We start from the raw sequence: 24,560 nt of genomic DNA, 5'->3' as shown, positions 1-24,560 counted from the left end.
TAAAACAATTTCCATCAGTAAAATCACTTTCTATGGGGAAACAAGATACACGTAGACAGGCATTTCAAACATAGTAAAGACAACATCAGGTGACTCTGAGCAGTGGGGGTGTAGTCCCGTAGCCAGGGTGTATCACAGAAAAGCCCCTTTCTTTGGAAGCCAACAGTTGTCTTTTGTGATGGGGAAAGCTGAACTTGCCTTTCCATGAACAGCTAGGAAAACTATCCTTAAAAAAGGTACTAAGATACTACGCCTTGTAGAAAAAGTGTACTCTTCTTTTTAAATTCCTCCTGTTGAAATATTGTTAAACATTTGTGTATTCCACATAGTACACTATGCAAGTGTTTTATGCCATGTGCTTGTTTTTGACATGATACACCGTGCATGAATAAAATTAAAAGTTTTGGTTGCTTTGCTTGCTCACGTTTTTTCATTAATTGTATTTCCCATTTTTTTAAAATGTATGACAAATGCTTCTTCAAGCCATTTCATGTGAAGCTTTTTTCCTTTTAAGTTTTACCAAGTAAGAGGAATATTGCATGAAAAAGCCAACAAATGCAAAAAATAAAAATCCTTTTCCTTTTTGGTTCTTTTAATCCTTGAGTCAAAAAAGTTCTTGCTCTTATTGGCTTTGTGAGCGTGAAGCATATCCGAAATGTGCATGGGAGAGAGAGAAAGTTTTGACTTTATTCCCGTTGCTTCACAGTTTGCACATCAATTGCCTGCCACTTTAAAGGTATTTTGGGTTCTGCATGAAATAGTTCAGAGTGGTTTTCAAAGCAGACTTTAGCTACTCAATGTCATTTACACAAGTTTATACCATTTTGTATTAACGAAACTGATACACAATGTATTAACAAAACTGCTAAGGATATAATGACTGAAATTTCCCAAAGGACAATTTTGATATTTGCACAAAGCAAAGACATACTGATAACAGGCAAAACGAAGCTGAGATATTTAATATTTCAAATTTAGCACATCAGAAAGTCAATAGAAAGTAAGAGAAGAATTTTTGGTTGTGGCTATTACTTTGGACCATAATGGATTCTTCTACATGTTTTCTGTTATTTCATTGTTGCAGACTTGGTTGCCTTGTGCTTTTCTGTCTTTCATTTCATTTTGTTGATTTCTTTTCCCCTTTTTGCTTTTGAATCATCCATAATTATGTGGCTCATTTCTTTTTTCCTCTTCCTTTTTAGCTGATTTAGTTGATTTTATCTACTTCATTCTAATTCATACAAATAGTTGAACTTGCTTTTTTGTAATATTACAACGTTTACTGACCAATTTTCCTCTCTGGTCTCTCTGTTTTTCAACCATTTTTGTTGATTTTTACGTTTGATTATTTTGGTTTAACAATTTAAGAAACAGTTGAACGAAGTGCAGGAGCAACAAGATCCCTACCTGCAACCTATTCGTACAAGCCATTACTTTCAGCAAGACCGTATCAGTCATGGACAACAGCACCAATTACTGTGCCTGGGCATACCAAATCAGGCTTCAATTCTCTATCAAGCTCTTCCTCTAACACTCCAACAGCTTCCCCATTAAAATCAATATGGTCTGTTTCTTCTGCTTCACCAATCAAATCCACATTAGGAGCCTCCACTACATCTTCAATTAAATCTGTTAGTGATGTAGTTTCTCCGATTAGATCATTTCGGACAATCTCCTCACCAATAAAAACTGTGGTCTTACAGCCTCCATATAATATCCAAATGTCTTCTGGTTCTTTCGTCAGAGTGCCCACAGTAACAGAAGCCACTAGTTTGAAAGGGCTGGCAACCACTTCCGCATTCCCCTCTCGGACATCTCCAGTGACTACAGCTGGGTCTCTTTTGGAGAGATCATCCATTACCATGACGCCTCCAGCATCTCCCAAATCGAACATTAACATGTACTCTTCAAGTTTGCCATTTAAGTCAATCATCACATCAACATCACCGCTTTTATCGTCACCTTTAAAATCAGTGGTGTCTCCTGCTAAGTCAGCAGTTGATGCTGTTTCATCATCTAAAGCCATGATGGCTTCATCTCTCACATCCCCTGTGAAACACACAGTTGGGCATACAGAGGTAGCAATGGTCAACGGATCCATGTCGCCTCTGAAATATCCATCCCCTGCCAGTTTAATCAATGGATCCAAAGCCACAGTCACATTTCAAGACAATATTACTGCAGCAACCAGTTCTGCAAGTTGTGCTGTTAATGCAGCCTCTGACGCAGTTGAGAAAATATTTCCAGCTACTACTGCAATGCCATTTTCTCCACTCAGGTCACATGTGTCTTCAACTCCATCAGCCTTTCAGTCAATAAGAACTCCTACTGCAGGTGTACTATACGCATCTCTTGGGTCAATATCAGCTACTACCTCGTCAGTAACTTCATCAACAATCACAGTGCCAGTATATTCTGTAGTCAATGTTTTGTCTGAACCAGCACTAAAGAAGCTCCCAGAGTCATCTTCCCTTACAAAATCGGCAGCTGCGTTGTTATCGCCTATTAAAACATTGACTACAGAGACACGCACACAGCCTCACTTTAACCGAACCTCATCTCCTATAAAATCATCCTTGTTTTTAGCACCCTCTGCTCTTAAGGTGTCCGCACCATCTTCTTTAACTTCTAGTCAGGAGATATTAAAAGATGTGGCTGAGATGAAAGAGGACCTAATAAGAATGACAGCGATATTGCAGACAGATGTAATGGAGGACAAGGAATTCCAGCCAGAACTAACAAAAGAGGGTAGAATAGATGACGAAGAACCTTTTAAAATTGTTGAGAAAGTAAAAGAGGACTTAGTAAAAGTTAGTGAGATACTGAAAAAAGATGTGTGTTTAGAAAATAAAGCATCAACCAAGCTATCAAAAAATGATAAAGGACACTCCTCTGAGGATGAATGGGTAGAGTTCAGTGCAGATGAGATTGATGAAGCAAGACGGCAAGGCACGACATGCCCTTCTATATCTATTCCTGAAAAGGTGCAAATTAAAGCGAAGGCTGTATCTGAAAAGGATTATAACTTGACAAAAGTCATTGATTATTTGACTAATGACATTGGTAGTAGTTCACTGGCAAGTTTAAAGTACAAGTTTGAAGAGGGGAAAAGAGAAGGTGAAGAGAGACAAAAACGAGTTTTAAAACCAGCCATTGCATTACAAGAACATAAACTTAAAATGCCTCCAGCCTCCATGAGGCCTTCTACTTCAGAAAAAGAGTTGTGTAAGATTGCAGATTCTTTTTTTGGAACTGATACCATTCTGGAGTCTCCGGATGACTTTTCCCAACATGACCAAGACAAAAGTCCTTTGTCTGACAGTGGCTTTGAAACAAGAAGCGAAAAAACTCCTTCAGCTCCTCAAAGTGCAGAGAGCACAGGGCCAAAACCGCTTTTCCATGATGTACCCATCCCTCCGGTCATTACAGAGACAAGAACTGAAGTGGTTCATGTTATCCATAGCTATGAACCTTCATCGGAAGAGGCTCCTGAACCTCAAGCAGAAGAGCCGCCATCAATAAAAACAGCACCTACTGCTATGGAGCTGGAACCCAGGCCAAATGGAGGATCTATCAAAGAAAAAGTGAAAGCATTTCAAATGAAAGCCAGTAATGAAGATGAAGACCACAAATGTGTTCTTGGTAAAGGTGTCTGTGTGAAAGAAGAAACTCATATAACTACCACAACCAGAATGGTTTACCATAAGCCTCCGTGTACTGAAAGTTCTTCAGAAAGGATTGAGGAAACAATGTCTGTACATGATATAATGAAAGCTTTTCAGTCAGGACGTGATCCTTCCAAAGAGTTGGCAGGTCTGTTTGAACATAAGTCTTCGGTAACACCAGATGTTAGCAAATCTGAAATTTCACCACAACATACAGAGAAGAACAGCAAAATGAAACCCAAACTGGAGCGTATAATAGAGGTCCATATCGAAAAAGGTAATGAGGCTGAACCTACTGAAGTCATTATTAGAGAAACAAAAAAGCACCCAGAGAAAGAAATGTATGTGTATCAGAAAGACTTGCCTCGAGGTGATTTGGAAAAACATGATGCTCTTCCTTGTTCAGATGAACAAGGTCAGCAAGAAGAAGAAGAATTGACAGCAGAAGAGTCTTACCTGGAGTCTTCTAGAGTAAATACTCCTGTGTCTCAGGAAGAAGACAGTCGCCCTAGTTCTGCCCAACTTATGTCTGATGACTCGTACAAAACACTGAAGCTTTTGAGTCAACACTCTGTAGAGTACCATGATGATGAGTTGTCAGAACTAAGAGGGGAGTCATACAGGTTTGCTGAGAAAATGCTTCTCTCAGAAAAGCTAGATGTGTCTCACTCTGATACTGAGGAGTCAGTTACTGACCATGTCCTACCCCTTAGCTCAGACTTACAGGGGCATGATAAACGATGCAGAGAAAAAATAGTCACAGCCCCCCCAAAAGAAATCCTCACCAAAGTCTCTAAAGATATATCAGAAAATGGTGTAGGTAAAATGTCTAAGGATGATCATTATGATAAAGTGACAGTGTTACATTATACCGGAGATGTTAGTAGCCCAAAACATGCAATGTGGATGCGCTTTACTGAGAACAGATTAGACAGAGGTAGAGAAAAGTTGATGTATGAAGACAGGGTGGACAGGACTGTTAAGGAGGCAGAAGAAAAGCTGACAGAAGTATCACAATTCTTCCGGGACAAAACAGAGAAATTGAATGATGAACTGCAATCTCCAGAGAAAAAGCAACAGAAAAGAAATGGGAAAGAAGCTCATTCTGGCCATAGTTCAACCAGCAGCAGTCCGGAAAAGATGACAAGTTTGAAGGATGACTGGACTAGAGGAGGACCCTTTGGCTATGGTGGAAAGTGCTTCCCAAAAGCTGATGAAAGAAAAGCAGCTAGTTTGCCTAGCAGTCCTGAGAGAAGGGCTCTTACACAGCAGACCGAGGATTGTAAACAGTTGATGGAGCACAAAGGAACTGCTCAGAAGAGTAGGACACCTGAGGTTTTGCCAACTGGATTTCAGCTGAAGCAATCCAAACTCAGTTCTATTAGGCTGAAGTTTGAACAGAGCATAGGCTCCAAGAATAAGGAGGTACTTCAAGATAATAAAAAGCAGGACACTCAATCTAAAATCCCAGTGAAAAAATTGCAGGACAGCAAGCTCCCAGTTTATCAGTTTTATGCACGAGAAAAGCATACAAAAGAGGTAGACCTCACAGATGGGAATATAACATTACAGAGGGAATCTTCTGCTAGCAAATTAAAAGATAGCACCCAGGGTAAAGGCAAAGCTGTGGAAGATTCTGCTTCTTCAGATGTACTCAGACACAGAAATGAAATGCCAAGTAAGAATGTTCCAGAAGACTTTGCAGAGCAGAAGCTGAAAAGTTTGGCATATAGCACGAACTCAGATAATGCACCAGCCAAGGGGCACTGGGATAAAAAGATTTATAGGACATGGGAAAGCCCTGGAACATCTGCCTATAAAACACAAAAAGAAAAACTGGCCCATGTGCTTGTTCAGGATGTAGTAAAAGAGAATAACATTGACAACCCTGAGGCTAACGATTTGAGCAGAGCCAGTGAATTTATCACTGTGACAGAGCATGAGCACAAAGTATCAACAAATAGATCCCATTCAAAGGAGATGAAGGAGGTGACTGTAAAATCCCCATCCAAAAAGGTTCTTTATAGAGAATATTTTGTCAGAGAAGGGGAATACCCCAATGAAATGATGGACAAAACTTCAAAGAAAAAAGAACCATTGACTGCATCCCACATTCCAGTCCGAATTTCAGAAGAAAAAAGAAAGTTATCAGCTAGCATTCCCGATGGAGTTCATGAACAGCCAAAAAATGCAGTACATGAACTTTCAACTAAAGTGTCCCATGCCAGTGTGACAAAGGAAAAAAAGGAGCAACAATTAGATTATACAGAGCATGTTAAAAATAAATATTCAGAACTTTGTCAGACTAGCAGTAAGCAGCACAGCTGCATCGAATTAAGTCTTCCTGCAAAGGATGGAGAGCTATCACCTAGTAAATCACCCGATTCTTTAGAAATTAGCCCAGGAAAGGAGTGTCCCTCAAAGGACTTTGACTCCATTCATGGTGATAATTTGGCAAAATCTGCCCCTTTAGCAACAGCTGAGGAAACAAAAGAGATAAAAACATTGCCTGTTTATGTCAGTTTTGTCCAAGTAGGGAGGCAATATGAAAGGGAGGTGCAACAAGGAAATTTTAAAAAAACTGTAAGTCAGGAAAGTAAGATGGTACAAGAGACAAGGGGAGGCTTTTATACCACAAGGCAGCAAAAACCGCTTCCTTCTCCACAAGGTAGTCCAGAAGATGACACATTAGAACAGGTGTCTTTTATGGATAGCTCTGGGAAAAGTCCATTAACACCTGAAACACCTAGCTCAGAGGAAGTGAGTTACGAGTTTACATCTAAAACGCCTGATTCACTAATTGCTTATATACCAGGCAAACCCAGTCCTATCCCTGAGGTTTCTGAGGAGTCAGAAGAGGAAGCAGAGGCTAAGTCAACCTCTGCAAAACAGGCCACTGTTGAGCCACCAAAAATTGACAGAGTGTTGCCCAGTAATTTAGACAGAGATTCTAATAAGAGACCAAAAGGGAACCGGGTTGCCTACATTGAGTTCCCTCCACCCCCTCCACTAGATGCTGATCAGACAGAATCAGAAAAGCATCGCCACTCCTCTGAGAGTGAGATGGAGATGATAGAAGTAAACCTACAGGATGAACATGACAAATGTCAGCTGGCTGAACCAGTCATAAGAGTACAACCACCTTCACCTGTGCCATCTGGAGAAGATCTCAGTGACTCTAGTGATGATGAATCCCTGTATCAGCCCATTCCAATTAAAAGATACATGTTTAAATTGAATGACATTGAAGATGACAAGAAGGAAGGGTCCAAGCATAAATCATCTGAAAAAAAGGAGTCTGGGAAGACTAGCGAATTTGACCTTGACCTTGATTCTCCCCAGAATGATATTGCACAAAATGGGAACAATGACCAGTCTGTCACTGAGTGTTCCATAGCAACCACTGCAGAATTTTCCCATGATACAGATGCAACTGAAATTGACTCTCTTGATGGGTATGATCTACAAGATGAAGATGATGGCTTGACCGAAAGTGATTCTAAACTTGCAGGTCCAGCAGTGGAACCCAAAAAAGACATATGGGCTACAGAAGGCATTTTGAAACAGACTGATCGGTGCTTTAGCCAAAGTAAGCTGGAAGTTATTGAAGAGGAAGAAAAAGTCAACACTGAAGAAAACAAAGTTTTATCAAAATGTCCAGCATCTGAAAAAGGTGCCAATAAAACTGAACAAAAGTCAGGGGCACAGTTTTTCACTTTGGAAGGCAGGCACCCTGACAGGACTGTGTTTCCTGATACATATTTCAGTTACAAATTAGATGAAGAGTTTGCAACCCCCTTTAAGACAGTAGCTACTAAAAGCCTAGATTTTGATCCTTGGTCCAATAATCGTGGTGATGATGAAGTTTTTGAGTCCAAATCAAGGGATGATGAGGCTAAGCCTTTTGGCCTTGCAGTAGAAGACAGATCTCAAGCGACAACCCCAGATACAACTCCAGCCAGAACTCCAACAGATGAAAGTACACCAACTAGTGAGCCCAACCCCTTCCCGTTTCATGAAGGGAAGATGTTTGAGATGACTCGCAGTGGCGCAATTGACATGAGCAAGAGGGATTTTGTTGAAGAAAGACTCCAATTTTTTCAGATTGGTGAGCATACTTCTGAAGGGAAGTCAGGGGACAAGGGGGAAGGGGATAAAAATAAAGTCACCGCCATCACACAACCACAGTCAGGGAACAAAACTATAGGAAAAAACATAGAGAGAGAACTAGAAACACCAGCAGTTGAACATAAGCTCATCACCCAGGCCAGTGGAGATTGTATGGAAGCCACACCGAGTAGTAACTCCCTGGAGAAATCATCAACCACTGTTAATGCTTCTAAAGTCGATCCCAAATTACGCACTCCTATTAAAATGGGAATTTCTGCTTCTACCATGACGCTGAAGAAAGATGTCTCTGGAGAAGTGACAGATAAGCTAGAGGCTGTGACATCAGGTGTTCAGGGATTAGAATATGAAGCCATAGAGGAGGTTACAAGCCAGTCAAGTGATAGGGAAGCAGAAAAGCATGATTTCCAAAAAGATAATTTTAATAACAACAACAATTTGGATCCATCCACTTTACCTAACGATATCATTACTTGTAAAATAGTGCTAAATGAACATTTTGAGCCCAAGTGTCCCACACAGAAAGCTACTCAAATGAAAAACACTTCAGGAAATGGTACAGGTGCAACACAAGGACACTGTAAGCAAAAAATACATGGAGAACAGCAGAAGTCATCAGAGCTAGTAGGGAATAGAGCAAGATCAAAACTTCCCATAAAGGCTACCTCAGCAAAAGAAGCCATCCCACATAGCAGTAACCAAGCCTGCAGAGTGAGTAAAGTCAGACAGGATAGTAAACTTGACAAAAGAAAAGAAAACAGCTCTTTTTCACATGCAGAAGTAAGGTCTAAGATTCCTGTAAAAAATACACAAAGGCATCAATTAGCCATAGCTAGAAAAACATCAGCTCAAAACCAAGAGCAGCTAGAGAGAAGCAAAGCCAAACTGCTTCCTTCTAAATTACCATTAAAGGTAAGATCTACCACCACCACCACTGCAGCAGCTGCAGCAGCAACAACGACAACAGTTAAAGTAAAGCAGAGTCAGCTTAGGGAGGTATGTAAACATTCTATTGAATATTTTAAGGGCATTAGTGGTGAGGCTTTAAAGCTTGTGGATCGTCTGTCTGATGAAGAGAAAAAGATGCAGTCAGAGGTGTCCGATGATGATGATGAAGACAGTACGTCAAGAAACACATCCCTGTCCGAAGCCACTCAAGTTTTCCAGCCTTCTATTACATCGAAGCCCGCTAGAGATATGAGAACAGAGGCAGCATCTTTAAAATCAAAGATTGAAAAGTCCGACAGTGAGAGGAGGAGGAGTAAGAGGACTGGTGAGAATGGAGGGAGTCAGGTTTCTGGAGCTCTCGTGGCTCACCTCGTGGAGATCAAGCCTAGTTTGTAAAACTTTCAACTTGTTGATCCTAGTGCATGAACTGTTGTGATTGCCTGTGAAGTGACTTACTGTAGTTCTCATTCTGTCATTGTCATCTGTATGTGCTGTCTTTTATACTCTTCTTTCTTCCTTTAAGTGAAGCCTATACTATAGACAGCTAGTGAAGCATGCTGAAGACGTTCATGTAATAGTTTAGGTCATAGAAGACTTTATTTTGTGATAGCAAAAATCTCATTTTGTCAAAATAGAGAAAACTTTTTTTTAAGTACTGGTGGTTTATTTTCCACCCTTCCGCTGGTAGTTAAACCACTGCTGAACAGTTGAGTAGACAGATTGTCGGCATGTTTGGTTTCATTTACACAACTAATATCATGTAGTTTGACACTTGGCCTTATAAAGGTGGCATTTTTCAAATCTGTGACAAATCTATATACTGTAGGTTTTAGGGCACTCAGTCATTTTAGTAATTGGTCTGAGCACCAGTTGACATAGTATAATGTATTAAAGTGCTATTAGAGCTATGAATTATTTCATTACACCTTTTTAATCAAGAAATTATAAATCACAGGTCCACAGAGTCCCTGTGAAAGAACAGATATAAGGATGGCAATAGTGGCCGATCACCTGGGACTAAGTTGGACAGGTAAGATTGTATTACGTGATTATGACATTGAAATTAGCAACCCCTTTTGACACCTTGCTCTCTCTCTCTCTCTCTCTCTCTCTCTCTCTCTCTCTTTGTGTGTGTGTGAGAGAGATACAGTAGACGGGGAAAAAGGTACAAGATGTCTGTCAAATGTGCTTTAGTGCTTACTCGTTATGTTACAAATCTATAGTATTTGTAAAGTATTTGTGACATTTGTATCCCATAATTTCTTCATTGCGCTGAGTGTGGTGTGTTAGCCTCACAACACTCTTGTGCAAGAGGTTAATATGACAATTAATAACGTGGGCAAGGCCATCTCATGAGCTTCATACCATTTGGAGGCCAGCAGGAAAGTCAGTCAAGACCAGCATGTTTTTTGTTGATCACAGTTTTGTTACCTTAGGGAAGACAGTTTTGTTCCTGATCTTGGGACTCCACTGCATTGGTCCTGACTCCTCCCGGGCCTCAAATATGGTGTGGAAGAGAGTGGTTAAAAGTGTCGTATTCCTCCTTCTCCATACTTTACATACGTAACAATAAGTATTTTATAAATTGTATAAAGTAACATAAGAAGTAGCACCAAGTAGCTTCAAGGCACATTTTCTAAAGACCTCTACCAAAGGCAGAGCCAGTGTGTTAGTCTCCACATTGGTCTTACCACCCTGCCTTTTCATGTAGGCCCTACAAGTTGTGTAGATTCCAGAGGTGTCTTGTCTGCACATGAGGCACCCAGGGCCATGGGAGGCTATGTTGCTTTGGCAATAAGGCAGCTGCCCAAACCTTCTTGGTCCCCTTCCTGTTCCTAAAGGCCTACTAAAGAGCCTGACAGCCATGGCTGGCAAATCTCCTGAAATGCCCCTCTTGTCTACTTTTGGCAAAAGAATGGGGCTGTCATCTCTGCCTTTCCTTGTTTTTCCCAGTTGGGAAGTCTCATGTTGGGGCTCATACCCAGGCATGTAAGATGCTGTCTAGCTTTGTATATGATGATTGCTTTTTAAAAACAGAGTAAAATGCAATGGTTTGGATCCAAGGTATCCTGCATGTGAGCGGAAGGCAATTCTGTTTGCACATGGGAGGCGGGTTGCCATTTTCCCTCTCTCTGGCTGCTGTTCTTATATACCATTCCAGACAGTTCTCCAATCCTTAGGAGCAATTTGGAGTGGAGGTATGAGGGGCTGAAGGAGACAAGAAAGCCTTGATGCATGCAGAAAACACCAGCTGTGATTCTTTAAATTGAGGCCAATATGTTGCTATGGAACATAGCAATTGTGAGGTCATTAGTGACTGGCTACCTGGCTGGAAGCCAGATTTGGTCCCATTAGACAGCCTTCCTCAACCTGGTGCCCTCCAGATGTTTTAGACTACAACTCCCATCATTCCTGACAGTTGGCCGTGCTTTTGAGAGGTATAGTCCAAAACACCTGCAGAGCAGCAGGTTGGGGAAGGCTGTATTAGGCATGGCAATACATTGGGAAGCTGTTCAAACTCTCTTGGTGGGGTCAGTAGAAATATATATAAATGCTGTTTGTAGACATGCTGAAGGAAGGAAACAGTCCAAAACTCTGCAAACCATGGCTGATAGATTTCAGAGAGCAGGATGAGATAACAGCTGCTCCCCTAGAGACCTTTCACCTTTGGGACTTGTATGACATATTGCCCTGAAAAGGCAGCTTGCTGAACCAAACTCCTGACTATATTGTTCTATGTCCGATATGGGTTTATCATGTGAGACCTACTGATCAGACAAATCAAAATAAGCCAGATTATCTCCCTTTTCCCCATATTGTAGAACTGGCAAGAGAGCTGAATTTTTCTGTTGATGAAATTAATCAAATCCGGGTAGAAAATCCAAACTCTCTGATTGCTCAGAGCTTCATGCTGTTAAAGAAATGGGTGACCAGAGATGGGAAAAATGCTACAAGTAAGTTTATTCTTTACAGTATGTGCAAGCCTATACTTTGCTGAACTTCATAAATAGGATAGACCCATCACTTGATGACTGCAGTCTCAAGCAATGATTTGTATGTGTGAATGAAATGTTACACATCAAAGACTGTAGATAGTATTTTCATGCCACCTGTTGTCACCTGAGGGCTGTTTTTTTTTCAAATGAGTCAGTTCACACATTCAGCTGTGAGTCATCAAGTCTGGAGTAGTCAGGGGACAAGGAAACTAAATGCATGTGGGAACTGGATTGGTCTGAATAAGCTTGAAAATAGAAATGGACTGCCTTCAAGTCGATCCCGACTTACAGTGACCCTATGAATACGGTTTTCATGGTAAGCTGTAATAAAAGGTGGTTTACCATTGCCTTCCTCTGAGGCTGAGAGGCAGTGACTGGCCCAAGGTCACCCAGTGAGCTTCATGGCTGTGTGGGGATTTGAACCCTGGTCTCCCAGGCCGTAGTCCAACACTCTAACCACTATAACACACTGGCTCTTCGGATAAGCTTAAAACAGCACAATAAATATTTTAATATTTTCACCAGCACAAATACTTCAAGATATTTGCTGATTTTACATACCTTTTTGGGTTTTTGTTAATGTCCGAGCCCTGTGTTTAGGTGAGATATGGTCATGTATACCTCCAGTTATTTCTTTTAAAACTGATGAGACTGAGATAGTAGATACCAGCCTGATTTTCATGTAGAAGCAATCTTTATCATTCCTCCTATGTAATACACCAATCTTCCCCCCTTTTTTTGTTGATCCTGTCAGTTCCCTCTCAGTTTCTTGAGGATTGTGATGTTGATACATCTTCTAAATGGTCTTCTATATTTTCACACCACTGTTAATTAGTGTTTCTCAGCCACTATTATCAAGGGCTTTCTTGTCACCAAAATTCCATGAACTCATAATTCTGGAAGCACAGCATTCTGTTCCAACCTGGCCTAATCCAGACGATGTGTGGTAATTTGGGGATGCAATCAATATCAGTGCATAACATGCCAATCCCTGACCAATATACTAATACTAATTGGGTCCCCCAATCAGGATCAGCAGCATCCCAGTGGAAAATGGAGTAAAACCTAACCAGTGATAACTATAGACTTATGATAATTAATCATGTAGGAAAAAAATGACTTAAACGATAATTCTAAGCCATGCTTGGGGTTGCTGGATTCACACTGAGAACATATGGACGTATAAAATACAGCGAGTCAGACTATTGGATCTCCTAGTCCAGTATTGTCTGCTGTGACTGGCAGCAGCTCATCACAAGTCTTCACAGCCCTTGGTGGAGATACTTGGGACCCTCTAAAAGCATGTGTTCTATCACTGAGCCATAGCCCTTCCCCATAAGTGTCTCATACTTGTGGGACAGTTGCTAAGAATTCATCCCTTGTGCCCTTGCCATGTAGTCTCAATGCATTTACAATACATTGAGAAGAACACTGTCTACAGTCATAGAGGTTGTGATAAGTAAGGTATAGCTAAGGAGATACTGCATGTCAATAGAATTATTTTAACAGTAACTTGTACTTGTAGACTAAAATATAGTCTTGACAAACAGCTAATTCACATTTTATAAGACACTGTACTACACCACTGTTCTTCTACTTTAGGTCCCTAGATGTTTCTGAACTACAACTTTCATCAACCCCAGCCAGCTTAACCATTGACCAAGGATGATGGCAGTTGTAGTCCTGCAACATCAGGGAATCCAAGTATCAAGAACAGTGTACTGTAGCACTATTTGCCATGGTGATCACTTGAAGTGTGAAGGTGAGATGCGTGTCTTCAAACACTTGGGAACATGAACTGGAGATCAGAGCTTGGCTGTGGCTCTCTGGTATGAATCTACTGTATGCTTCAAGATGTCCACACTTTACATGTTACTATTGCAACTGGTGGTCAAACAGTTATGAAGTTTAGTTATGACATTTTTTTCATATATTTTGTTCTTCCTTCTATAGCTGATGCCTTAACCTCTGTACTGACAAAAATCAATAGGATCGACATTGTAACTTTGTTGGAAGGACCAATATTTGATTATGGAAACATTTCAGGCACCAGAAGCTTTGCAGATGAAAATAATATTTTCCATGATCCTGTTGATGGTAACTGAATTTGTTTCATTGTGTGTGTGGGGGTGTTTCCACACAAAAAATCTTTTCATTTAATAACTTGAACTATGAGAGATGAAATCATTTCAAAGAAAAATATTTATTATTTATTTCCAATATAAAATGTAAGGTATGTATCAATGAGCACTTCAAAGTGGTTTGGCTCCACTAACTTCTTTTTCACTAACAGTCTAAAGTTACTATTAAATCAGTCGCTTAGGTACAAATACAACTGCTAATTGTTACTTTACATTCTAAAATTACTTTAATGGGATAATGAACCTTAGATACTCTAATCAACGTCCAGATTTACACTGAGTCATCAACTTGCCTTTTTTGTTTTTCAATTGCAAAGGCTTTATTCTGCTGATAGGTATATAAATGAAGCTGAGCTACTGATTGAGGGCTAAGAATTAATTCTGACTGTAAAGATGCATTAGGTTGTTTTCCAAATACTTCCGTTTTTGTTTTGTTTTTAAAGCTATGTTGTTCTAAACACTATGAAGGTCATATTTTTTTTGGTATGTTATTTAAATACATGTTTGCGCTACCTTCTGCAAGGATTTTCTGGCTGTGTGCAGTGCTTATGAGCTTAATTCATCTCCAAGCAACATTATTGGTCATTTACTCCCCGCATTACAGAAATAAAATTCTGTGGACATTTTAAGATATTACCTCTTGAAATGTTGCTTGTACCTTTTAACATAGACAAGTGTATTTTCTACAAAGAGAATGGGCTTCTCTGTGTTGCTTTCTGTCCTTCCTCTCCTCTGAATCTTCCTCAAGTTTCTTGTCCTCACCAAGACCAGACTACATTTTAACTTTCTCTCAGTTGATTCAGAGGAAAAAACCATTAGTGTGCATTAGCTTGCAGACAGAACAATGCTGAACTCTTTCCCCCTCCCAGCTTTTCTCAAGCTGGCCAACCTAATATTTATATGTGAGAATATGATTACACTCATTGTCATTTCATTTGTCTATGTCCAGTCAAACTGTTAAGAGCAGGGATGGTCAACCTCTGTATTCCTGAGGGCTGCTCCATTCACCAGCTGCTACTCTAGCCACTGGAAGTACTTTTCACAGAAACAATCCAATCTTATCCTGGATGATCAGGCTCTATAGCAAAGCTAGCATCCCATTGCAGTAAGGGCTCGACGGGCATAGAGAATTCATGCTTAGGTGGTACGAGGTCACTGATGTCCTTCCAGAAAGATCCTCTCATGAGGCTGATGGGCAGTCCACTTTTGCCTTTCCAGAATGGTTTTGAGAAAGCAATACATTCAAAACTGCATGAATATTCTGGGCAAAATTTTGTACCACACCTTGCCTAAAATTGGGGAGATCACATCCAGTTACAGGCTGATCAGACTCACAGGTCTCCAGTTGGCCATCCCTGTCCTAGAAAATTATTGTTCTCTCATTTTCATTGCTTATGTTTTTCTTCTCTTTATTCAATCAGTGTTTCTAATTGTACCCATGTCACCAAGATCACCTCAGTCACCAAGATCACCTTATTCATCACAATCTTCTTATCTCTGTAGCTTTACTGTTCCTGAAATTTATTTTTAGATCCTCCCTGCTCTGTATTTTGTGATTTCTACACTTTTTATGTTAGATGTTGCCTCTGTTGTGTTTGAGAATGCGCTATGCTTTTCTGTCGTCTTTTAAGATTCATTTCCATTTTTATAACTGCATTCTCATGATGCAGTGATTAAACTTGAAGTATCTATAGATTATATATCACATTAGTAATGGAATATGGCAAGTAGGTACATCTTTTTAAAACCAGAATATAAAAATGTATGCTCATTTTTAAGAGGTTTACGGGAAAACTTGGCTGTCTTGCAGTATTAAATGTCATTCTTTACATTTAAACATTGTTAGTGAATCAAAATAAAAGCAGAAATACCACTATTGATATAAAAAGACAGCCAGCACTAATCCAGATTCAGTCCATTTGCTATTGAGAAGAGAAAATTCTACAGTTATGATATCATTAAAATTACTGGCAAACCAATGACTGAAAACTTATAACAGTGTGTGCCATAGGCTGTTCAATTCTGAAATAGTCATGAGGAGTAGCTGTGCTCTATCAAGAGTTTTATCTACTTCAGTTTTGTTGCATTGTTTAAAAGTCTTACATTCCTTATTAAATTGCTATTATCATTTCATACATTTTCCATATTGTATATAATTAACTGGCCATCTGCATGCTTGATTATATGTCACTCCATACTTCATTGCAACCAGTCCAAATGTACTGTCTTCCTTAGGTTATCCCACCATTCAAGTGGAACTGGAAACTCCCACTGGGTTGCACTTCGTGCCACCCGCCCATTCCTATCAAGATGATTTCTTTACTGATTTTTCTAGTATAGAATCACCCTTTAGAACTCTCAGTAGACTGAGTGACGTGTTAGTAGCTTCACAGGGAAACGCAGATGATGCAGCAGCAGAGCCTCCAGTGGTGACTGAAGAAGACACTTCACTGGAAGATGGCAAACATGATTTCTCAGTGCCTAGAGAAGGAACATCTAAAGATGTAGGCCAGATCCATCTGGAGGAAATGGACCTTAATGATTACCCTCGATACCTTGGTAGTTATGTTGAGATACCAAAACAAACACTAAGCCAAGAGACTAGTTCAACTTTAGAGAAAACTGAGCAGCAGGAGAGAGAAAAGTCTGGTACTGATGAGGAGATGGCGGAAGAAAAGCTTAAATCTCTGTTTGAAGACATTCACCTTGACGAAGTAGTTGAGTCTGAGGAGATGACAGAAGAAAAAGTCTTGTCTATTCTTAAGTATGTGAAGCAGGCAGAACAGGAACTGTCTTCAATTACAGGTTGGCAAAGTGAGGCCTCCAGCGTCAATGTGGAACCACCAACACCAGGACGCAGAATAAGTGGTGAATTGCTGGATCGCCTAGATAACAGGTATGAAAGTACTTAGGCCAATACCTTATGGCTTCCAACTAATCAAATGTTTTCATTTTCAAAAGACTTGTGACTTTTTCCAAACCTATGGTTGTTGTTCTTCTAGACAAGGTACAAAGTATAATGCTTATACAACGAAGCAGGCATCCAGATTTTATTTATATATTTATAATATTTATCGGCAACCCTTCAACAGATTTTATCAAGGCAAATTTACAATATGACATTTAAAAAGGTGAAATCCTAACCATCTTTAAAAATTAAAAATCCACAATAAAAACAAGCTCAAAACAGATTGAGCAGCAGAAATACATAGGGCATAACTCCCAAAGGCTCAGAAGAACAGAAGCATCTTTCTGTGCTTTCTGAAGGATGCAAGGGACAAGGAAAAGTCAAATGAGCCTCCTGGGAAATACGATGGGCATTCCAAAGTTCCAGGGCCATCACAAAAAAGAACATGCTTCTTTTGGATGCTAATGCAAAATCCAAGTTGATGATACTCTTTCTTGGTGGCTGATCTCAACACTCTGGGGAGGAGAGGAAATTGTGCAAGAGTATGTGCCTCCTGAACGAAGCAAGGACTAAAGATCAAAACCAGCACCTTGAATTGAGTTTAGAAACACTGGTAATATGCTAATTAATCATATTGGCCCATGGATATTGGCTTTATGCTCTTAGCCCTTCTAGAACACTATTGGCAGCTGCTCTCCAAGGTGTTAGGCAAAGCTTTTCCCAGCCCTGCTTATTGAAATCCATTTTAAGAGGAGATGTCAGTGACTGAACTGGGGATCATTTGCATGCAAAGTCTATTGCAGAGCTATACTCCCTCCCACTGTTCTTAATGGAAAGCTCTAGTCTGAATTGGTTGCATCTTTTAAAAAAACATTTCTGTTCTTTCTTTGAGAAACCCAGATGATAAGAGCATCCTCTGCCTGCAGATCATTCTTAGTGAACTAAAACTTACTGCGTATTTTGAGGTTGGCATTTCTCAGTTTTCAGGTCCTCATCAGATCTTTACCAAGCGTAGAAGGTCATTGGTAGATGTTGGACCAGTGGTGTAGATTCTGTTTCTCAGTCTAACCTGCCTCACATGGTTTTTGCAAAGATAAGATGTAGCCATGTACACCACTCTGAGCTCCTTGGAGAACTAGCAGAACAACAATACAACACGTTGATTGGCACTTCCCTATCTTCCATTCCTTAATCTTGTTTTGTTTGTGTTGTCTCTTGTAGCCCTGATCAATGTAGAGATTCTATTACCTCATATCTCAAAGGAGAAACAGGGAGACTGGAAACCAATGGAAGCTATTCAGAATCCACAGCAGAAGCAAAGACTAAGCCTTTTGTTCAGGAGTCTGTGAACAGCCTAGGAAAGCAGAGCGACAAGGAAACGGTGAAACCAAAAACGCAAAGTTCTGTCAGAACTGAGCAGCAAACAATCTCATTAACGTCACATCAGAAATCTTTGCAAAGGTCAAGCAAGCCAGCCGTCGATGCACCTAAAACCTCTGTGCCTGTCAGCATGAAAAAGATGAGCTGGAATACTTCCGATGACAAGCTGAGACCAAAACCCCAAGAGGAAGGAGCAACATCATCCGAACAAAAGGTATGAATGCCATCTACTCTGTGTGGGAGTGCCCCTTCCTTGTGCAAGTCCTTCCACCCCATTCTTCCCAGAGTCAGTCGTCAGCTGCTTTGGGAACCTTGCTTAAACCCAGGTTCTGAACATGAGTCTAGGAGTGATAGTCTTTGTGGTGATAGTCACATGCACCACCAAAATGGTGGCAATTCACACAAGAGGAGGAAATATATGTGTGATCCATCAAATGGCTATGACTTACCAACCCTAGTTTAGCATTAAACCTGAATCTGGCATAAAGATCAATTCTTTTGGTGTGGGCACTATTGGAAATACTTGTGTGGAGTAGCGGTTCCACATCATTTGTAGCTCTGGTGTGGAGACTTTCCATGTAAATCAGGATGATCCATGTTACATCCATCCATTGTGTAGAGCGGTGACCCACCCAGAAGCATTTCCAGCAGTTTCTACACATTGCAGCATGGCATTTGGAAAGAGAACAGCACGTTTTTAAATCCTAGAAATAATTATTTGTCACTGTGAAATACGTATTGTCAAATACTGCCTGAATAGATGTACAAGTGGTAGGACTAGAACCAGACAGACTGTTTAGATTAGTGTGTGCTTACCCGGTCCTTGTTTGCAGGGAATGCTTAACACAAGGAGAGACCTCTCTGAATAGTCTTCTGCTGACTTGTTCTTATTAAAGCTGCAAACAGTTTATCAGTGTGACAAATAATTAAAGCTTTTATGCAGATTACCCGCCCCCAATCTAAGCAGACAAGGACTCCCAAGGTCCAGTGCCATGTGGGACACACAGTTGTCCTATTATCCTCCTACTTGAGCCATATATGCTTAGAGGGTGGGGGATGAAAGTCTCCTTTTCTTCTCAGGGCCAAAATATGATCCTACAGTAATTATGTGAATGTGTTTCTGGTTATGTAAATACCAGCCAGAGGGAAGACTCAGCAGCCTCGGGACTGTGGGAAGGGGAAATTCAGCTCAACACCACGTCCCTGAAGCTGCTATTTTCATATCAAGGGAAGCTCCCACTGCTGCTAATAGAGGCTTCCCTTGAAATGCAAATAGCAGTTTCAGAGAAGCAGTTTTTGTCGGGATTGTTGCAGGGCAGGGGAGAGTATAATTCCCCCCCCCATAGTACTGAGGCTGATATGTACATAACAACAAAAAAGAGCATTTTATTTGCCTTCACATCTTGTTTGATACTCAGATATCAGATTATTTTAGGACAAAAATAAGCACTATGGCTTTCCATTTAACAGTAAGAACCATGGGCACCTGAAGGGGACAGTGCTTAGCTGACATCAATTTCAGTCCATCATTTAAAACTGGATCTTCTGCAACCTAAATGGCCCTTTAACTTGTTTATTTTTGTATGTTTGTGAATCCCTGCTAATTTAGTATAATTTTTCAAAAACTCTCCTGCAAACTGTATACAGAAACTGTATAATACTAATAAGCAGGATAAACAGGGATCATCTTGTATATTTATTTCTAACCCTGATAGGGAGTGTGTAGATGCAGATGGCTGGAAAAAGGGATCAAGGAAGCTGGGAAAGGGTCTCTACTGAGAATCTGGTATTTGCCCCCAATTTGTGAGGGTTTGGAACATCTCTCAAAAAAACATTTCTGGGCCAAGGGTTGTGCATTGACACTGCCCTCTGTGGGCAATTGAGAGCAGCATGCAGTTACAACCCTTGGCTGGTTGCAGCTAAAAGTTAAGACACTGAATGGATTTGAGGCTCATGGTCAGCCCCAAACCTATTGTGGAGCCTGGGCAACAGACCTCAAAGGCCTAGCGCCCCATCAGGAGAGTCCTCTGGACATGAAGCCAGCTCCTCAAGGGTCCTGTTGTCTACCAAGTTCCATAGACCCACCATAAAAGGGCTCTTTGAGGAAGCCAAGTGCTGTGTCCATAACGCACTGCGGTTGCTGTGCCAATCTCACCAAGATCCCCTTGCCTGCCAGGCGGAGGTGCTCACAGAAGCAGAGGGAGGGTACAATAAATAAATAAATACCTGCTAGTGTTTATCTTCTCTCTCCTTTACCACAAATTCCTTGTGAGCTTCTACTGGTACATAATCATTTCTGTTAAAATTATTTGGAGTCCTAATGCCCAGTGTATTGCTTCTGCAAACTATTGTTTGTGGATGAGGATCCAGCCTCAAGAGCCAGCCTCTCTATCCCTGAATATTCATAAATGGGATTCTCCTCTTAACCAGAATGTGAAATTACAGCTTGATGGAGTTTCAAACCTTGCTTAGGAGAGAATATTGCTAGGGTACTGTTAATCAAGGTTAAGAAGAAAGGGATAGGAGAGTATACAGTCCCAAGGCTGGCTCCTGGTTTACAAACAATAGTTTGCTGATGTAATAGTATACCATGCATGAGGCCAATAAGGGAAGAGAAGGATAAATTTGTATTGCAGGTGGGAAAGGACCACATGTTCTCAAGGGTGTGCCTCCCTGTCGGTAAACTACGGTTTGTATGGAGCCTGCTCAGCATTACTGCTATACCAGGCCTGTACAAATCTGTGTGATGATTGAAATATTGTTAAGGGAGTTCTGCATGCACAATACCTGCCTGAGCTGTGGGCATGACAGAGTGCCCCCCAAATTGAATCACAGCCCATCCTGAAAGCAAGATTGCAGACAATCCCATTATGGTTTTTTTCAGGATGAACTAATGTTGGAAATAACCATTTTCCTCCTCTGTTCCTGCTCAGATTCATGTTTGTTTAACTGAGCTGGTAAAATGTACTAAAAACTGCATTTATCAGGAGTTTAGTGAGAGTGACAGTGACACTGAGATTCAGAGTGATTCAAGCTCAGATGAAGAACAGAGAATCACTACGAGGGTTTATCGACGGCTTTTAATTCTGAAGGTATTGCATGACTGTAGATCCATTGGCATGGTCTTGGACTGCAGTGCTAGTTGTCTTCACGCGTTAATTTCCTTCTTTTGGTGTGGTATGTATTTCAGAACTAATTGCTATCCCTTGCATAATCTTCTGCCTTGTATGGAAAAACAACCAAATTGCACAATGGGTTGCCTCTTGTCATCCTACTGTGTGCAGCATGACTTTGTCTTTGTAGGTACACTTGGACTAAATATACATGAATGCAGCTCTGTATAGTGAAATTTAACTGGAGCAATAGCAGTTTTGCAACTATGGCCATTATAGCTTGATCAGTAACAGCTCTGAAAGAGATGCCAGTAGTGGGTGTGACCAAAAATGGGCATGGCCACCTCACACTCTCGCACTACACACACCACACACATGTACAAGACACACAGTCTCCCACTCCTTAACTGATTCATACAGATGAGCTGTGGAGGGAAGGTTACTGCCCCCTCCCCACTCATCAAATCATGATGCTTTCATAAAAAGAAAAAATAGTATATTAGAGTATATGATGACCCTGAATCTCAACATGTAATTGTGACATAATGGGACCTTTTCCAGGCCATGCTCAAGTAAATATTTTACATAGTTGCATATGAAACAGAATAGATGCTAATTTGAGTCTTAAGCTGGCTGTAAAATGTAACCTTTGGAGGCTAGAAGGTAGGTGACTGCTTATTAACCTGCTTACTAGGCCTGCAGCCCAACTGTGAAACAATCACAGTAAGGTAAAATCTTTCTTTATGTCTGGGCAGCAATAGAGATAAGATTGGTCCAGCAGGCTTATGATTGGCCCAGCCAAGTAGCCCTGGTTACAGACTTTGTTGTAAGGAGAAAAGGAATATGAAAGGCTTTAATGAGCGATTCTGTGGCAGTGTAGGCAGCCTGTCCTTATCATAGAAAGAACATCCGGCCCAGCGGGGAAAGAGTTCAAGAAGTCAGTGAGTGAACGCCACCTAAGATTTCCAGGCAAGGTGTCACTGGAGAGTAATTTTCTGTGGCAGTTACCACAGGAAAAGGCATAAGAGTGGTATGAAGCCAGGCCTTAAGGGGAAAATACTTTGAGTATTGGAGAAGGCCAGCAGCAAGCCAGAGCCAGAAGACCCTTGAGCACAAGGAAGCAGAAATAAGCTCCGCCACGAGGGGTTTGGAATTTGGAGAAGGTACTCAGGAGAAGCACAACCCAATCCCTATTCCCTTATCCCCGTATAAGAAAAAATGAAGCACATGTATCATTCTGCTTGATCCCAGAGCAGGAAGGCGCTGCCGGGAAAAATTCTCATGTGTAGTCCATGCATGCAATAATTTTTGCATGTGTCCCCCAGTTTGTACACATATGCATGAGTCCTTGTTGGGGGCAGAAGAAAGGCCCCCAACACCACACCTGCACCAGGCCCCATAAACCATCTAGGTGGCCCTGCAAAGCTGACCACATGGCGGTGGATGCCCAAGGCACTCCTTACCCAGAGTGCTATTTATCCTAGAGCCAGCACTGGCCATCCTGGGCTAAATCAAGAATGGGCCATTTGTGCAAACACACATTGCTGTGTAACCAGAGTGTCAATAATTACTTAATGAAGAAGTGTTGATCACTGAGTTATTACAGCAACAGCTATGCGTATTTGTGAGAGTCTGCACAAAGGATTTAGGCAATCAAGAATAATGTTACTAAAAAGAGAAATCAAAATGCTTTGTTCCATTTTGTGTGCTGCTACAGTCAAAATGTAACAGGCATGGTTTTAAAATCACTATTGATTGAGGTTGAGAGTAATCCCAGGTACTCTTCCTATTTTCATTTGACCCTTTGTGAAAGTAGCTATGGGGGAGCTACCCTTTCTCTGGGAGGTGCAGGCATATACACTTCCTTGTTGTGTATTTGCTGCCTGTGAATACATTAATAATTTTGTGTACAGAATTACTATTCTGTTCTTTCTTTTACAGAAAAGCATAGAATTCCTTGATAACATCAGTTGTTTGAACAGCATTTTGAATTTGCCATGACTCACTTAGGGACTCCCTGTGAATCCAAGGCTGTGATGAATCTTCCTATAAGTACTGATTCCACTAGGTTGCAATTGTATATCCTCTGTTTTAACATTCACTTTGCTGTGTGCTGGTTATATTAATTTCTTCAATGTCCAGCTTGAAAGCCTTATATGATTGCTAGGTCAAGACCACATCCTCTGGACTGCTGTAACGTCTGCTGCCATTAGCATGGCACAGTTGTGTTAAACAGAGCCCTTTAGGGAAGGGCATCATGAACAGCCGTCTATGGTATCCAAACTCATAACCCGTGGTGTACTAAACAGAGCAATAAACAATTGGTAGAGGACCATCCCAAGGCAAGCGAGTCTGCACTATACAGTTAAAGTACTCTTACACCACATGGCTCCCTCCAAAGAATCCTGGGAATTGTACTTTGTTAAGGGTGTGAGGAATTGTAGCTGTCTGAGAAGTCTCCTAAAAACTCTCAGCACTCTTAACAAACTACAGGTCCCAGGATTCTTTGGGGGAAGCTGTTACTGTTAAAGTGATGTAAGAGTGCTTTCAATGTATGGGGTGGGTGTGACCCTATAGAGATGTTCCCTCCCTTATCTAGCATAAAACACTGTTGTAGCTGTAATGCCTTATAAGTCAGACACAGGTATGCTGGGCGTCTTCTGGTATTCATGAATATCCATGTCTGAGTCATGGCCAGATATGGCTGCACGTCCTTACAGGCATAACATTGCAGGGCATAGTGAGCAAAAGGCACCACATGCAGAAACATGCAGTGTTCCTATTCTGTCCCCCTAGGCCAGAGGTCTCCGTGGTGAAACCACATTCCCTCAGGGAAGAAGACACACCAAGGGGGTCTGGGGCTGGGGCCAAAGCCAAAAGTGGACAGGGCCAGAGCTGATGGGGAGCCACCCATTTTCTTTCTGCCACCCCCTTTCTCTCACCATCAACCCCCTCTCCCCTATGTGGCAATTAGGCTTAGGTGAAACAGAAAATGGGACCTTTTTCCTGAGCTGGGGCAACTTGGTGGATAAGATCATGGGGAGGGGAGGGTTCCCTCAGTATTTCACAATAAATATACACAGAGATGGGAGTTTTTCGTTTTGTAAATCCAACTGCTGCATTGAGGGTGGGGGGCAGAGGCAGAGCTGATGAGGGAAGGACATGGGCCAGATCCAAAGGCACCACCAGCCGTATCTGGACCACAGTCTAGCTTCCCAATCCTTCCCCTATCCCAATGATTTTCAAATTGTGCTCCAGGGAATCCTAAAGTGTTCCCCCCC

At 41.1% G+C, this 24,560-nt stretch overlaps 1 protein-coding gene across 14 annotated transcripts in view; it reads left to right on the top strand.

Moving 5' to 3' along the window:
- The window catches only part of ANK3 (ankyrin 3), a 591,855-nt gene that overhangs the window by 550,347 nt on the left and 16,948 nt on the right, over positions 1-24,560 (top strand). For 12 of the 14 annotated variants that reach the window (XM_061635097.1, XM_061635100.1, XM_061635096.1 and 9 more), the window contains 6 exons: positions 9,697-9,771; positions 11,564-11,695; positions 13,691-13,834; positions 16,114-16,774; positions 18,008-18,380; positions 21,100-21,258. In XM_061635097.1, coding sequence (XP_061491081.1) covers positions 9,697-9,771; positions 11,564-11,695; positions 13,691-13,834; positions 16,114-16,774; positions 18,008-18,380; positions 21,100-21,258 — 1,544 coding nt within the window. Of the gene's footprint in view, positions 1-1,374; positions 9,067-9,696; positions 9,772-11,563; positions 11,696-13,690; positions 13,835-16,113; positions 16,775-18,007; positions 18,381-21,099; positions 21,259-24,560 lie in introns of all 14 variants that reach the window. The other 2 variants (XM_061635085.1, XM_061635093.1) reach the window with 2 other exon arrangements.

Source organism: Rhineura floridana, chromosome 7 (assembly GCF_030035675.1).
Source record: "Rhineura floridana isolate rRhiFlo1 chromosome 7, rRhiFlo1.hap2, whole genome shotgun sequence".
NCBI lineage: Eukaryota > Metazoa > Chordata > Lepidosauria > Squamata > Rhineuridae > Rhineura > Rhineura floridana.
Note: the sequence above shows the minus strand (reverse complement) of the source record. Positions and strands in the feature narration are given on the sequence as shown.